The sequence below is a fragment of the Hyaena hyaena genome, unplaced genomic scaffold (genome assembly GCF_003009895.1).
Source record: "Hyaena hyaena isolate Hyena2069 unplaced genomic scaffold, ASM300989v1 scaffold_38, whole genome shotgun sequence".
Taxonomy (NCBI): domain Eukaryota; kingdom Metazoa; phylum Chordata; class Mammalia; order Carnivora; family Hyaenidae; genus Hyaena; species Hyaena hyaena.
In genome coordinates, this window is record NW_024080670.1 from 4977793 (window position 1) to 4995031 (window position 17239).

Sequence of the window (17239 nt, forward strand, 5' to 3'; positions counted from 1 at the left end):
CAGGAGTCATCTGACAGAGGACCAGAAATGCAGCTGGACGGGCCGCAGGGAGAGGGGGGCGGGCTGGAAGGACAGAGCGCGGCAGAGGCTGGGCTCCCGGGGGCTGACGCAGGAGGGCTGTGCGGCACCAGGGCCTGCACGGGGCCTCTCCGTCACCAAACTCCATAAGACACAGCTGACATGAGGCCATCAGGACGAGGGGGGCCGCGGCTCCGGAAACGGAGGGCCAACACAGGCAATGTGTCCACCCCAAGGGCGGACCTGTCCTGTGGCCTGACAAGAGTCACTGGGTGACGCACGAGGGACCTCTGGCCAGTGACCCGAGAAGGTGACTCATATACTTGGTCTGATTACAAAGGACAGGGGGGCAGAAAGAGGAGACGGTATTGGTGTAGTTGGCCCTAAGAAGCCCACGACAGCACCGCTTTGAGGTCTAAGAACAGAGAGCATCGCGAGAAGGATTCGAGATAATTCATCCCACTCCATACAGTTGTCTGACAGAGGCCACCCACAAGTCATAAGGAGCAGGGGACACACATGTGGCAACTGCAAGGGAAGAGTAGGAAAACAACGACCTGGACCGTGGAGGTGGGGAGTCAGGAGGGGGCAGTGTCAGAGCCCGGGGCTCACGGCCAGACCGTGGGGGCCAAGTCCTGGCTCTGCCACTCTCTAGCTATGTGACCCTAGGCGACCTCTCAGCGCCTGCTTATTCACTGGGCCATGGGGAGTATTCAGTGAGATGAGGCATTAACAAAATGCCTAGCAGAGTGCCAGGCACACAGACAGTGAGCGGCAGCTCTCATGAGCACTCTCGGGAAGAGAGAAGAAGCCATGGCTAATGGTCTGCGGGCACCTCTGTAGTTGAACCAGTGGGTCTGCACTAGGCAATCCTCACCCTCCGTGGATCAGCCTCGGGCAAAGTGGGAACGGGTTTGTGAGCCGTATCCATAAGCCCTCCCTGTGAGGATGTGAGACAGTGATTGGCGAGTCAGGGGGGAAGAGACTGTGGGGTAGAGTAGGTCATAAGAGGAGAGCAAAGAAAGGATAAGAAAGCCCAGAATGATGTTCAATTCAATAAAGTGGCATGAAGACTACACAAATGTGAACGCGCACTCCCCTACTAACTACGCAAGGCAAGGTCTCTCATCCTGGGTCCAATTAAGTGCACTTCACAGGGAACACGCCTAAAACAAAGCAATCTAAAATATTCAAACCCAAAGTACAGTCAGAGATTTCTAAAATGAATGCAAATGAAAAATAAAGCAGATTTCACAGAATTAATACCAGACAAAGAAGTAAAAGCAAAGTAACAAATGGAATCAAGATCATTGTGTATGGGACACTTCACCATGAATTCACAACTGTTACATGCTTCAATATGCTAAGTATATTATATAAGGCAGAAGCTATTAGAAATGCAAGGGGAGTCCAACATGAATTTCGGTCCCTGATAGGCCAAGTTCTCACAGATTAATAATTTAAATAATATAACTGTAGGAGTAATTTGAGAGATAACACCTTCTTTTCCAGCAGCCGTGAAAGATTTACAAAAACTTATATTAAACCACAAGACAAATATCAAACATTTTTTAAAACCCAGAAAGCATATCTGCCACACATTCTAAACCGATGTAAATTAATTAGAGAGAAGACTTGTGGGGCACCCGGGAGGCTCAGTCAGTTAAGCATCCAACTTCGGCTCAGGTCAAGGTTTGTAAGTTCAAGCTCTGCACTGTGCTCACTGCTGTCAGCACAGAGCCCGCTTCAGATCCTCTGTCTCCCTCTCTCTCTGCCCCTCCCCAAATTGTGCCCACGTGCACATTCTCTCTCTCAAAAATAAACAAACATTTAAAACACAGTATATTAAAGAGAAGACTTGTGATTTTGAAAACTAAAGCTGTTCATAGCAGTGTGATCCATGATAGCCAAAAAGTGAAACAATTCAAATGCCCGCCAAATAAAAAAAATAAAGTGTGGTGTATCCATACAGTGGAATATATCATTTACAATGCGAAGAAATGAAACACAAATTATGCTCCAACATGGATGAACTCTCTGAAAACATGATACTAACGGAGAAAAAAACAGTCATAAAAGACCACCTACTATACAATTAAGTTTCTATGAAATGTCCAGAATAAGCAAATCTGTGGACACAGAAAGCAGACTGGTGGTTGCCAAGGGCTGGGGGTGAGGCCAGAAGACAGCTGGCTAGAAGGAAAAGGATGTGACCACTAAGGGTGTGGGGTTTCTCTCCAGGGTGATGAAAATGTTCCCAAACTGTGTTGATGGCTGCACAACTCTGTGAATAGGCTAAAAACCACTGGCCTGCACATTTTAAATGAGTGGGACATAAATTATATCTCAATGAAGCCATTTGAAAACAGAAACAGAAAACCCAAGCCCTTAAAACTTAAAATCCACTACCTTCGCTAACACTTGGATAAAAGAAAAACTGAAACTATAATCACAGAATATTTAAAGAATATCACTGAGAACCCTATAACAAAGCAGGTAGCGGCAATTAGAGTAAATATTTTCTATTTTAACTGTTTTCCTTAACTGTTTCCTTAATTGTCTTTCAAATTAAAGTGGGGAGAACAAAATTTATACAAATGAGCTATTAATTCAACCAAAGTAATTAACAGAAATAACAAAACAACGTAAGGAAAACAGGAGAAATGAACTATCAGAGACAAAAGCGGAAATTCCATCTTTCATCAAATTAATGATGTCATTATAACTATGAACCAATAAACGGTATCGCAGTGCTTCATTTGCCATCAACTGAAAGATGCATCCCAACTTCTGAGTTGTTAAAATATGGAGAGAAAGAGCACATCCTAGACTGACAGTAGATAGTAAACTAGAAAGCAGAAAGATAATGTGGCCAATACATACAAAGTTGAATTCTGTGCCCAGACCAACAGACATACCTCTGGCAAAGCAAATTAAAAAAAAGAGAGAAAACAAAAATGCAAACTGTCAGGAATGCAAATCAAATACAATCATTCATATGCAGAAGGCTCAAAGTTATAGAAGAATATTCCATGAAACTCTGTGGTCAAAGAAAATTAAATGAGGGGAAAAAACCTCTATGCAAATAATTTTGAAAACTTGGGTCCGGGCGCTTGGGTGGCTCAGTCAGTTAAGCATCCAACTTCGGCTCAGGTCATGATCTCACTGTTTGTGAGTTCAAGCCCCACGTCAGGCTCTGTGCTGACAGCTCAGAGCCTGGAGCCTGCTTCAGACTCTGTGTTTCCCTCTCTGCTCCCTCCCTCATTCATGTTCTGTCTTTGTCTCTCAAAATAAATAAACTTAAAAAAATTTTTTTTTTTTTTTTTTTAAATGAAACTTGGGTCGGGGCGCCTGGGTGGCTTAGTTGGTTAAGCGTCCAACTTTCACTTAGGTCATGATCTCGCGGTTCGTGGGCTCGAGCCCCACGTCGGGCTCTGTGCTGACTGCCAGCTCAGAGCCTGGAGCCTGTTTCCGAGTCTGTGACTCCCTCTCTCTCTGACCCTCCCCTGCTCACGCTGTCTCTCTCTCTCTCCTAGAAATAAAAAATTAAAAAAATTTTAAAAAAATAAATAAATAAAATAAAATGAAACTTGGGTCAAGTGGACAACTTTCTACTAAAATTAAACTTCCCGAGGTGGCTTGAAAAGAATTAGAAAACAATGATTATGGAAGACACTTACAAAGCCAGAAAACCACACTAGATCTCTGAAATAATTAGGGAGCCAATTCTATAAAACCTTAAATTCCCTTGTTAATAATACCATTTTTAGGTTACAAAAAGAAGTTGTTTTTTTTTTCAGAAAAGTAGCATAATCATGAAACCCAACTACAAGAAGTATTTTTCACCTATCAAATTGGCAAAGAAAATAAAGTGAGAGAGAAAGGAAAAGAAAAAATCCGCACACCCGAAAATACACATTACTTGTGCGTATGAGGAAAACAGAACATTTTATCTCCTTGCAATGAGAGTATAAGTTGCTACAGCCTCAAAGGAGAGCATTTTGAAAACATACATAAAAAGGCAAGATTTTGCATATGTTTTGACCCAATAATCACACTTCTAAGAATTTATTGTAAAGTAATAATCGTAACTATATATAAGAGGTTTTACAACATGGATGTTTACTTCAACATTTTAATAACAAAAACGAAGGAATAAAAATGTAGAAACAACCTAAATTTCCATGTTAGAATGCAAATTTGAGCCTGACAAACCCATCCGACAGGACCGAGACAGTACAGAAATGCAGGTAATAACATTAAATGCTCACTGTAAATGTGGATTTTTACACGCACCCAAACAAATGAAAGGCTATGATGCAAAACAGTGATCGTATCTACATGGGATAACAAATAATATTAATTTTCTTCTCCTCCCAATTCTTTACAATGAGCATTTGTTACTTTCTAATCAGAGAAATCAATAATCGTTACTATAATGTTGTTGATGTAAATCTTATAAAATACGTTCATAATGCCCAGAGAAACCAGAACAAAGGAGTTTTGGCCTGAATTCCCCTAGTTCAAGAGGACATGGATGAACCTGAAAGTCTCGTGACCCTTCTGGGCTAGAAGCTGGGGAGGCTTGTGATTCACAGGTTACTTATGTAAGAAGCAGAATATCCCCTTGTTTCCAAGCTCTCAGTGAGGTTCCCATTTTTGGGAAGTATCAACACCCTGTTCCAATCCAAGGAGCTAACCAATTACCTCTTTATCCGTGGCCTACGCTGCTTCTGGATATTTCTCAACTAGAAACTGTAAAAGCATCTTACTTGGCACTGAGCAGATTTCTTAACAAACAATAAGGCAATTCAGACTCCTACCTAGATAGGGAATACTCGGAACCATCTTCAGGCTTCGGATATATTCCCGGGTCCGCTTGTAATTATCTTCTTTAGACATCAGGTAGTCCAATTTCTCAAAGGTTGTCTTGTCTTTTCTATTCAAAAGCTGGAGAGGGAAGAAAGTAGAGAGTCTGAGACTGACAAGAAATAAACCAGAGGAAGCTAAGGAAGAAGAATAACTGTGCGCAAAGACTGAAGGAAGCATCCTAAATGGCAGTCTGCGGTGTGCCAGATCCCGGGCACCACTGAAGACTTTAAGAAGCTGTCACATGTAGAGATGGGAAGTTTCATGGCTTCAATGTTGTCATTTTTCACCGAATTTCACACTCGGAAGATATCCTCCAAAGCTACCTAGTCACCTATTCTAAAGGATGACAGAGTGCCCTGCGCAGTACCTGCCTCCAAGGGTCCACAGACCTTACGACAGAAGGACCACACAGAATAAAGCAGATTATAGACAAAAAGTCACTTAGAGTTACTGCACCGCTACGTCAGACTGCCCACGTCCCCTGCCATGTCCAGTGTACCTGCCTGGCCTGTCAAGTGCCTCTGTGCCCGACCCAGTCTGTCACCTGTGTCCTGGGCGACGGAGAAGACCATACCAATATGAGGTTAGTGGCCTGGGAGATGTGCCTAAAAGTCACCCTGCCCGTTGACTTCAAACCAACAACTGGGGTTCCTCAGTAGACGAGACAACCAAAGGCAGCCACGTCTGCACGCTCCTGAAATTTAAAACCAGGCTCCTCTAGGTCACACTTCCCTCTGTTAACCTTGCCTCTATACACATACTTCTATCAACACCTTCACTCCCCCCCACCTCCATACACATTCAGAAGGGCTGGATCTGGTCAACTTCACTCATCTGCTCCACCTTGCGCCCACAAAGTAAATTCAGGATGGCATCAGACTTCTGAATAGTAATGTACAGGATTCCAGAAGACTCCCAACATCTATTTCTCATGCATGTACTTGAAAACTACTTGAGATTCTACATATTACATAAAAGTCTGGTGATATAAGATAATATTATATATGTTTGTTATATATATAATTTAAAGATTATATATTACATATATGTGTATGTATACATATGTATACGTGTATGTATTCACACTACATATATATAGCTGAATCTCGAACAATGCAGGGGTTAGGGAGCTGACCACCCACACAGTCAAAAACCCACATACAGGGGCGCCTGAGTGGCTCTGTCCGTAAAGTGTCCGACTTCAGCGCAGGTCATAATCTCACAGTTCGTGAGTTCGAGCCCTGAATTGAGCTCTGTGCTAACAGCTCAGAGCCTGGAGCCTGCTTTGGATTCCATGTCTCTCTTTCCCTCTCCATCTCTCTCTCTCTCTCTCAAAAATAAAACATTTAAAGAAATTTTTTAAAAATCCACATTTAACTTTGACTCCCCAAAAACTTAACTACTCATTACCAACAATAATAATTAACACGTATTTTATACATGTATTATATATTGTACTCCTACTATAAAGTAAGGTAAAGGAAAATGTTATTAAGAAAATCATAAAGAAAATACATGAAAAGCATTGTACTGGATTTATTGACAAAAATCTGTGTATAAGTGGACACGTGCAGTTCAAACCCTTGTTAAGAGTCCACTGCATTATATAAAAATCTGACAAAATCTGCATAATAATAGTTTATGTGTGTATATGTGTATGCATCTACTAGATATACCATCTATCTACCAGATGTTATACATATTATATAACTTTAAATATTCACTATTATATCTTTATAGTAATACATATTCTATACTATCATATTATACTACAATTAAATAACACTAAATACTATGTTATTATAGCATTGTGTATATTATCTGGTAGATAGATGGCAGTTAGAGTGAGAATTTTTTTGAAGGTAATTGGAAATGCAGGGAAACATAAAGGTATTCCAGGAAGGACATGTTATCCATAGTTTACTACTTGACTATACAGAGAACTGTATTTATACATTCCTAATAGAGCTAAAACACTGAAAAATCCTTTAATGAAAGAGATTTAACTATAGGAATATGAATGTTTTTTGTGGAAAGAAAGAAGGTGGTTCAACAAAACTAAACCAACATCCATCATACAAAGAAGTCACCAACTACTATCTAAAGTGAGTGGATCAAGAAATTGTAGCATAAGTACAATGGTGGAAGTGTGACAGAAACTACCAGAAGAAACTACTCAATAACCGGAAGTGACTGCCTCTGGAAGATGAATGAGGTATGGAAGAAGCAATGAGTCCTAGTTGTTTCACTAAGCCTTTTGAAACTTAGTGATTTTTTAAACACTAAGTGACTAAAATGCATTTAATCAGCATATGCATTTAATATGCTGAAAAAAAATGTTTAAGACTTATTTCTTTAAATATACGGGTTGTTTACTCAAAAAAATAACAGTATTTACTTATACATGTTTTAACCTTTTATTACAACTAGAGTATGAACTGAAAACCTCATATGAATTGAGGGTCCTGGAGATTTCAGACCTTATGGCAAGTCTCAGAAAGAAACCATCAAAAAACCATACAAGAAAATAAATTGCTTGCCTGCCTGAATCAAACACATCCTGAAAGTACTCATGCTCAGGAAAAGGGATAAGAAATAAGAGTTCACTAAATACAACAGGCAACTTCACTTCTAGAAAAGCTGAGAAGTCGTGAGCCACCCTGAGATTTTTTCCACAATATTTATAATACTTGGGATTCATTGTGCAATTACACGTGTCTCACTCAGCAAACAGCGAGGCCCGTGAAGGCGGCAGCCATGCTGGTTGTGTTCACGCCGCCACTCCCATACCATCTGGTATGGCTCCCAACACACAGAGCATGCTGCCTAAGTATCTGCTGAATCAAAGAATGGAAAAACTAACAATGATAACTTAAAAATCCAAATCCTGGGGCACCTGAGTAGCTCAGTTGGTTAAGCATCCGACTTCGGCTCAGGTCATGATCTCACGGTTCATGGGTTCGAGCCCCGCGTCGGGCTCTGTGCTGACAGCTCAGAGCCTGGAGCCTGTTTCAGATTCTGTGTCTCCCTCTCTCTCTGACCCTCCCCTGCTCATGCTGTCTCTCTCTCTCTGTCTCTCTGTCTCTCTCTCAAAAATAAATAAAACATTAAAAAAATCCAAATCCTTGGAAAAATTTAAAAACTCCCATAACTCTTAGGTCAAAGAAAAAAATAAAAGCCAGGATTATGGACTATTAACAAAACACAAACAATGAGAAACATCATATGTTAAGCTATGTGATGAGGCCAAAACTTTACTGAGAGGAAAATGCATGGTTTTAAACTCTTCTCACATTATGTAAGTGAGAATATAAATGAATTAATCATTCAACTCAAGAAGCTAGGTAGTAAGGGAAATTGATTCATAGATAAAATCAGGAATTGATAGGTTACAAAATAAACTAAATGCCAAACCTATAGAAATGGTAGCTAAGCCCAGGTAAACCCTCTACAAATAGGGCAAAATGTGAAAATATCCAACATTAGGATTGAGAAAGGGTCTGTGACCACAGATGCAAACTAGATTAAAATTATAAGGTAAAAATCAAGTCCCTAAATATTAATATTAAAGTGTAAGCTGCCTGGGATAAATGGGACTCATAAACAACAGGCTCAAAAGCCAGGAAGATCACAAATCTTGGTCAAATACCTGAAGAAATAGATTGCTTTTGGAAATCTCCCTTATCACACTCTGGGAGCCTATATGTGGCATTTGTATTGACTAATGAAGAAAACCTCCCTCTTCTGGTATATTGTTCAAATCTGAAAGCTGTCTCCACGAAGGAAAAAAGAAAAAGTCCCTCCAAATCCTCTTTATGAGGACATTGGTATCTTGTTCCCTTGCCTTGAGAAAATAACATTTCTTGATACGTGGAAATGTTTTCCAACAGAACAACATTTCTTGATACGTGGAAATGCTTTTCAACAAAGAGCCTGTTGCTCCAAATATGTTGAAACTGGCTCAGAGTTCTATTTCGATTCCAGTGTCTACTGTTGGTATGGAAAGAATTTTTAGTGCCGTGGACAATCTATGGACCAATGGATTGAACAGACTGAGTGTGGAATGAGTAAGGAGTGAAATGAGGACACTCAGAAGAAATAACTTTTACTTCTTTCGATACAAAGTATCAGTTTCTGAAAAATAAATAAGCTACAAAGTCACATATCTAATGTAAACTATTAGCAATGGAGATGCATAAATAACATAAAGGAAACTTGTGACTGGAATTTAGGACATGCCCGGGCTAGCTGTCCATCCCCAATTTGTCTTTGACCGAGGTCACTGGATACTCTGTAAAGATAGAAGTTAACTTGTGGAAAACATGGTCATGTCAATAATTCCTGTCCATAGAAAGGCAAATTATATCTCAAGAAATGTCACTGATTATCACCCTGGGAATACTAATTTTGTATCCATTTAAAAATTATTTTGGGGGCGCCAGGGTGGCTCAGTCAGTTAAGCGTCCAACTCTTGATTTTGGCTCAGGTCATCATCTCATGGTTCGTGGGATCAAGCCCCAAGTTGGACTCTGTACTGACAGCATGGAGCCTGCTTAGGATTCTCTCACTCCCCCTCTCTTTCTCTCTCTCTGCCCCTCCTCTACTCACACGTGGTCATTCTCCCTTTCTCTCAAAAATAAATAAAATAAACTTAAAAAAATTATTTTGGTATACCTTACCTAGCTATGAAAGTGCAGTACTCTGGATTCTCTTTTGATAATATCTTACTGGTTGTAATATCTTGCTGATTCTGTCACCAATTAATGAGTTAAATAAAATCCTTGGCAAGTATTCATTTTCTATCTATATGAGTCATGAGTTCGTCACTTAAAAAGTAGCCTATCACAGTTTACATGCACAAACATATATATGCATGCACTCACATGCATGCATACATACATAATGTATAATCATAGCAGATAACTTTATTATATGTTTCCAAGACTTTTGTTAATATTTTTTAATTCCGCTCATGGAAACCCCAAGTAGACATTCCCACAAAGCCCCAAAAGTAGAGCCAGAAGGTTGAGATTGGTCCCCAAATGGAAGTTTGCCAAGGGCCCATCCAGGCTCCAGAGTTGGTGTGGTGGGTGAGGAGCTGGGCATCGAATGTGCACCCCCATCTGTCCAACCTGGTGGAGCAATGAAAAAGGCCAGGTAAGACAGGAAGGGTCAGAAACACTATGAGAGGGCCCTAGAGACAACAAACTCCAACATGGAAAGGAGGAACTTCAGAACAGGTAGTCTTAGAAGCAAATCTCTAAGAATTCCAACCAGCAGAGCCAGGGCTGGAGAGGTTCCAGAGCCCCACCACCACCCCGCCCAAAAAAAAAAATGGTGGGGTCGTGCCATTTGCGACAACATGGATGGACTTACAGGGTGTTATACCAAGTGAAATACATCAGACTGAGAAAGACAAATACCATATGATTTTACTGAGAAACCCAGTGAATAAACAAAGAAACAAAAAGCAGAACCAAACCTGTAAATACAGAGAACAAATTACTGGTTGCCAGACGGGCAGGGACGGGATGGAGGGCAAAATGGGTGAAGGCAGGTAGGAGACATAGGCTTCCAGTTATGGAATGAATAAGTCACAGAATAAAAGGCACAGCATAAGGAATACAGTTGATGACATCGTAACAGCGTTGTACGGTGACAGATGCTTGCTAAGCTTGTGGTGAGCACAGCATAATATAAACTTGTTCAAACACTATGGTGTACCCCCTGAAACTAATGTAACGTTTTGTGTCAACTACACTCAAATTAAAAAAAAAAAAAAAAACTCGTAATAATTTTTAAAAGATTGGAAAGGGAATAGAGAGATGGCAACTTGCCACTTGGCGAAGTATGTTTTTGATGCATGGGTATGATATCCATTTGGATACCATGGACACATGATGGCCATTTTGACTGCTTATTCTACTCTTCTGAAACTTCACCTCAACTTGCAAACCAGTCACAAGCAGCTAAGCATGAACAGCAAATACTAATCAAAGGGGAAAGAATGAGTTGACTGTGGCCATGTGTGAACAGGAAATTCCTCTGGCCAACTCTTGCGTCTCTTCCGCACGTGACTGGGGGTGCTGAGTTGCTATGCTGCTGGTGGGAGAAGATGGGCCACCGACCAGAGCTGAAAGGTTTATGGTTTGTTTTCTGAGGTCTGGACGTAGGTGTGAAGTAGGTAGGAAACCTTTTGGTATTTTGCTGTTGTCGTCAAAATGTCTCTACTGTGTCGTCTGCACTCTGGAATATGCTTACCACCCATGAGCACTCTCAGGCCCCACACTCCCAAACGTGAGTTTCCCCCTAAAACCCTGATCAAGATCTACCAGTCCTCTCATGCCAGCCCTGCATCTCCCTGTGCTCCCAGGGCTCGCTGCAGTCCAGGGTTCAGAATCCAAGTGACGGTTAAAACTTCGCTGACACGGAGCCCCTGGGCTCAGTCAGTTGAGCATCTGACTTCAGCTCAGGTCATGATTTCACGGTTCGTGGGTTCGAGCCCAGCGTCAGGCTCTGTGCTGACAGCTAGCTCAGAGCCTGGAGGCTGCTTCGGGTTCTGTGTCTCCCTCTCTCTCTGACCCTCCCGCGTTAACACTCTCTCTTACTCTCAAAAATAAACATTACCAAAAAAAAATTTTTTTTAATTGGCTGACATGGGGCACGCCTGGGTGATTCAGTTGGTTAAGCGTCAACTTCAGCTCAGGTCATGGTCTCATAGTTCATGAGTTCGAGTCCCACATGTCCCACATGGGGCTCTCTGCTGTCAGCACAGGGGCTACTTCAGATCGATCCTCTGTCCTCCTCTCTCTGCCCCTCCCCCACTTGCATGCGCACGCGCTCTCTTTCTCTAAAAAATAAAACATTGAAAAATTGGCTGACAAAACATGCATCATTATAAAACTGGGGGTGGGAAGTGAACGTTCACATGACAGATTAAAAAGAACAGCATCAAGACGGGTATTCAGAACTCCCCATTTTGGAGGAGTGGTGGGCGCAGAGCCCCCAACCAAGCAAGGGGTGGGGGAGTGCTAAAAATGGGCTGTAATAAAGAAAATGAAGACACTGGAGCTGCTCTGAGCAGGGGCAATCACTCCAGCAGCGATGTGAGGAAGGGCCAGAGGCAAGGAGGGCAGCCCAAAGATGATGATCTCAGGTGAGAGATAAGGAGGCTTTGAGAACAGTTAAGAAGAGTAAAAAAACGGTGATGATAATGATGATGACGACGACAATGACGACGATCTATTTCATCAATTTACTCACTGAATCCTTCCCACAGCGGCAGGTTCGAGGCTGAGCCTGCGGATCTGATTCAGAAGTCTATACTCTTAATCTGCATGGGATACTGCCGCTCATTTCTTGGCCTGGGGTCCCCATACCAATTCAGGTCATGTGGACTCGCACCCCACAGCTGCCCGAGGTCCAGGCGGGGGTGACAGGTTCCCAGAGGCGACTTTTTTCACTCATGCTTTCTCGGGGCTCCCCCAGGCTGAACAGAGAGGTCCTGATGGGTGACCCTTGAGGGCTCTCGGATTCCCACGGACGGCTGAGTTCCCTCCCCCCACGCGCACGGGGCCTGGGCGGGACTCCGCTCCCAGCGCGCATGCGCTACCCTAGTGCCAGCCGCAAGGCCCTTACGCGGTGGTCTCCGTTCACCGCGCTCGCTGTGCTCACTCGGAGAGCGTGCTTTATTTCTAGCACATGGTGACTTCCCTCTCTTGGCTTCCAGTTCAGCTTTGCATCTTGGGTTTTAATTTGGTTGTATTGTTTCCAGCATTTATTTGTGTTTGTGTGTTTGCAGGCGATCGGGAGGGCGGGGCTTACCCCCGCCGGCTCAGTCTACCATATTGCTTCAAAGTCCAAAACACAATCTGCTAACAGAGGCTTCTGGCACTCCCTATCACTTCCTGGAAACCAAAGTTTGATTTCAGACATGCCAAGTGTGAGCTGCCAGGCGAGGGCTGCGTGGAGCAGGCGTGGGAACGTGGGGCTAGCGCTGCAGGAGGAGGCCGAGTGTGAGCGGAGGAGACAGCCTGCACCGAGCACACAAGTGACGGCGGTGTCCTCCGTGTCCTGGGATCCCGAGGGAGACAGAGCACTTCCACCCAGTGGGGGAGAGGAACAAACGCCGTCAGGGAAGAGCTGGCTGTCAGAAATGGAAGAAGAGGACCAAGGCGAGGGAAGGAGATTTTTCAAGAAGTGGGTGATGAAGTATCCAATGCTGTGACAACGTAAGGAAAGTGAGAGTGAAAATGTCAGCACGGTTCATGACTGGGACCTTCTGAGAAGCAATGCAGGCACGGCTCTGAGGAAGGACCGGGGAACGAGTAATTGGAGGCACAAACCTTGGTTTCCTCTGCCCTCCATTTCCTCACCCCCTCACCCATCTTGCCTGCCACCTAAACCAAGGCTCAGGAAAAGCCTAAAACAGGCAGCCTATGCTTATGGCCATCTTCTTAACAACATTGGGGGGGGGAGGGGGCGAGAGCTGGGGCCTCCCTCCCCCTACATCAAACAGAGGCACTTCCTGAAGAGAAGCCTCGAAAATCCGAAATACATGAATGCCACATGTCAGCCTCCTCAGGACATCTGCAAAGTGGCTGTTCTCCAAATTGGAGAGCTTGATGACCCTGTGCCTCACCCCCAAGTGTCTGGAGTGAGAGTCCCACTCCCAGGAGGCTCCCTTTCCAGGTCCCCATCCTGCAGACCAGACAGACCGCCTGGCCCATTGGCGATGATTTCCCGCTGTTGCTGTTGCTGAGTCAAACCTCCTGGATCGATTCAGTAGGAAAGAGCAAATCATGACAGGAACATGCAGAGAGTCAGGAGAGCATGTATGTGAGTGTGTGAGTGTGTGTGTATGTGTGTGTGTGACATTTAGCACGTGACTATAATTACTGTAAAGAGTGACTCACCCAAACTCCAGGAATTCCATACCCCCAGGTCACTCGTGAGTAAGTCGGTCTCCTCCTGGGACCACTCTGACCAGAGAAAAGGTTTCACCATTGCCCCTATTGCTCAGGCCCCAAACCTGGAAATCATCTTCATTCCCTCCTTTTCCTCCTTTCCAACAACCCATCAGACGAATCTGCCAGGTCTGCCTTCAGAACACCTGCCCCATCAGTCTCCTTCTCCCCTGTGTGCTGCCGCCTCCCCATCCCAACCAGCACCACCTCACTCCCGGATGCTGCCTGCACCTCCTGAGCAGGCCCTGCTTCCCATCTTGGCCCCCTGTACCGCCCCCCCACCCCAGGTTGTTTCCACACAGTAGCAATGGTGATTTAAAAACAAACAAACAAAAAAAAACCCCAAAAAGCAGCTGTAAGCCAGACCATGTCCGGCTCCCGTTTAAAACCCTTCCCTGCACTTGGAATAGAACCTAACTCCTGTCCCGGGCCATCAGCTCTTCCTGATGGGCCCGGCCACAGCACCCGGCCCCTATTTCCTTATGGCCCCCGTGCCCTTGCCGCACCGGCTCTGAGTTTCTTGATGGCACCAAGCTTCTTCCCACTGGGGGTCTTCACACTTGCTGTGCCCTCACGCTGGCCCGGCCAGACCCCGTGTCACTCAGGTCGTGACTTAGTGTGCTCTTCCTTCTCAGAGAGGCCTTCCCTGAGGCCCCACATCCCAGCAGACCCCATCACCCTCTCTCACCCCCTCCTGTCTTGGTCTCCTGTGTCCTTCTCATACCAGCTGACAGTACTTCACACACTCAACATTTTTCCATCTCTTCTAATACCAGCAAGGCGGGGCACGTGCTCATCTGCCCTCAATAATGTGTCTGCCTCCTCTGAACAACACAAAAGTCAGGGCTCTTGACCATAGCCTCAGGGTCTGGCAGGGAGGAAGCATTCGATAAATGTTTGGTTTGCAGAACGAATAAGAGCGGCCCGGCAGTGCATGCTAAGGAAATCAGAACTGACCAATATGACGTCTTGCTTAGGTCTTGAGGCGGCCAGTATCTCAAAGAGGCCCCAGTGCTGGGATGAATCAGACCTTGCCTGCGTTGTTCCAGGCCAACAGAAGGGGACTCCTTCCCTGTTTGTGCAACAGTCAGCATTTATTAGGGCGTGCTGTGTGGGAGCCTGTGCTCAGTGTCAGTCTCTGATGCATCCCAATTCACTTGGCTACTGGCACCCCGTAGCCAGCCTCGGTCAACAGGCCACCCTGCCCTACAGCTAATGACCAACTGGCCCTCACCGGAGGTCATTCACGGTGCAACCAAGTGGCACACCCATAACTCCCTTACACCCAGGGTTCCCATCTATCCAGGGTTTCAGTGCCACCCCAGGGACGGCACTCAGGAGGCTGGTCACACCCTGTCCCCAAGGGTCCGTGGGCCAGCCTCACTTCCCAAGCAACGCGTGTGCCAATTTCTCCATGCCCTGTGCCCAGCTTGATCCCAACAGGCCAAGAACGTGGACTACGCAGTCAGCAAGGCATCACACCAGCTCTGGTCCTCGCCAGTTCCGCGATCATGGTCAGGCCACCACACCTCTTGGAACCTGTTTCCTTCTCTGAAAAAATGAAGACCATGAAAGCACTGACCTTCTGTGCTGCTGTGGCTGTGGCTCCCGTGCTCCTGGCCTGCTCGGCAGGCCCACAGGGTCTCCCCAGGACCACGTCAAGGGAACAGGGGGGAGAAGGGAAGCAGCTCCTTTCTGGCAATACTTCTGTGGCTAATCTCTTTACCAGAAATCTCAGCGAGTGGAGGATAAGACTCAGCACAATGAACGACTGCAGTGCACACGACACGGGGGCACTCAGCTGGGCACCGGAGACCCCAAGGAAAGTCCGACCTCCTCATGTGAAAGAAGAAGGCAGTTGAAAGAGAGAGGCAGACCCGTACATAAAGCCACAGAGCAGATGTGCTGTGTACTTGTGACAGCAGGCGTGGAGAGAGGGTCAGGAAGAAACGCGGCCACCCGTCCACTGGGCTGCCGTGACCTGGACGAACGGGAAAGAGGATGGCTCTTGCCCCCTGCATTTCCCAACTGCTCCGGGCCAACCGCCGGCCTAGGGCCAACAGGACAGGTGAGTGAGAGGTGGCCTGCAAGACTCTCCTACTCAGCTCACTGCCCTCACCCACTACACAGCTCACAGGGGTCGCTGAGAGTCCCAGCTCTGCTGACAGTAAGGTCTGTGCACCCCAAGCTCCGTAATTCATCTCTCCGAGGCGCACATAGCTCCCAGCAGTCCAAAAAACGACGACAGCAGCATCTAAATAATGGAAAATTCATTTGAAAAAGAATCTCTAGGCAACTTTTGAAAAAAGCCTCCAGGCTCGGATGGACTCAGGGACTCACGGGGCTGGCAGCAACAGGAGAGATCAGTGGCTTCCAAACTGGCTCTCAACCTCCCAAGCTATTGCTCAACCAAAAGTCACCCAAAAACTGATGAGAACAGAGCAGCTTTGGTGGAAACAGGGCCAAGGTGTCTTCTTGGCACCCTCCTCCTCTCCCCCAGACCCTGGTGGTCCCCAAGGCAGCTCCACGGAACCCCTGGGGCTCCACGAAGCACTGACGTCAAACCACTAATCTAGGCCAACTTCTGAGCAGATACAGGGAAATGAGTCCCACAGAAGTCATGCTCTGAACGGTGCCTGAACACAAACCCGGTTTCTGACTCCAGGCTGAGATCGCTCGCTCCACTTCGCTAGAACTAGCTATGGAAAATTGCAATTTAAAAAAAAATAGGGCTCATTCCTGATCACCTACAACATAATCCTTAAGTGTTTTAAAGGCCCCAGAATTAGCCAAGTATGAAACAGAGCCCAGCCCCACAGACTGGCAGAAAGAAGTTCGGAAATGAGTTGCAGAAACACAGCTGACAAGTCCATATAGTTTCCTTCAGTTCCGCGGGACATAAACAGGTCTTGAAAGCCTTGGGCTGTGTGGCTGTGGGAGACCCTGGACCAGGCGGGCCAGGAGGTGAATACTAATGAGCTATGGAAATAGCAATTACTTCCCCCATGTCAGGCACTATGCCAAGCTAAGGAGGATAAAGAGGTCTGAGATATTTTTAAAGTAGTTTTACAGCAGAAAAACTTTCCTACAGACTCAATTATATAACTATCAGACTCCACCTCTGAGCTGAAATTATCCATGGCCTTCAGGAGGGGAAAAAAAAAAAAAAAAAAAAAGGCCACAGGTTTCTCCAGAGAAACTCTTAGCTACACGTACTCGGCCAGCAGCCCAGGGCAGCTGAGACCCATCAGTCCCAGAGACCTTCCCCAGAGCAGTTCAGAGCCTGTCACAAGAATGCCAGCCAAATGGAGGGCAGAAGGGTTGACCCAGCCACCACACATGAAGTCACAGGGTCCAGGAAGGTCCACTCAAGGGCACTTCTG

The 17239-nt window shown here is 45.3% G+C and overlaps 1 protein-coding gene across 9 annotated transcripts in view; it reads right to left on the reverse strand.

Annotated features, from left to right (window-relative positions):
- RALGPS1 (Ral GEF with PH domain and SH3 binding motif 1) overlaps positions 1 to 17239 on the reverse strand; it is a 272375-nt gene that overhangs the window by 138708 nt on the left and 116428 nt on the right. For all 9 annotated transcript variants that reach the window (XM_039229483.1, XM_039229484.1, XM_039229482.1 and 6 more), the window contains one exon: positions 4842 to 4968. In XM_039229483.1, the coding sequence (XP_039085414.1) occupies positions 4842 to 4968 (127 nt within the window). The remainder of the gene's footprint in view (positions 1 to 4841; positions 4969 to 17239) is intronic.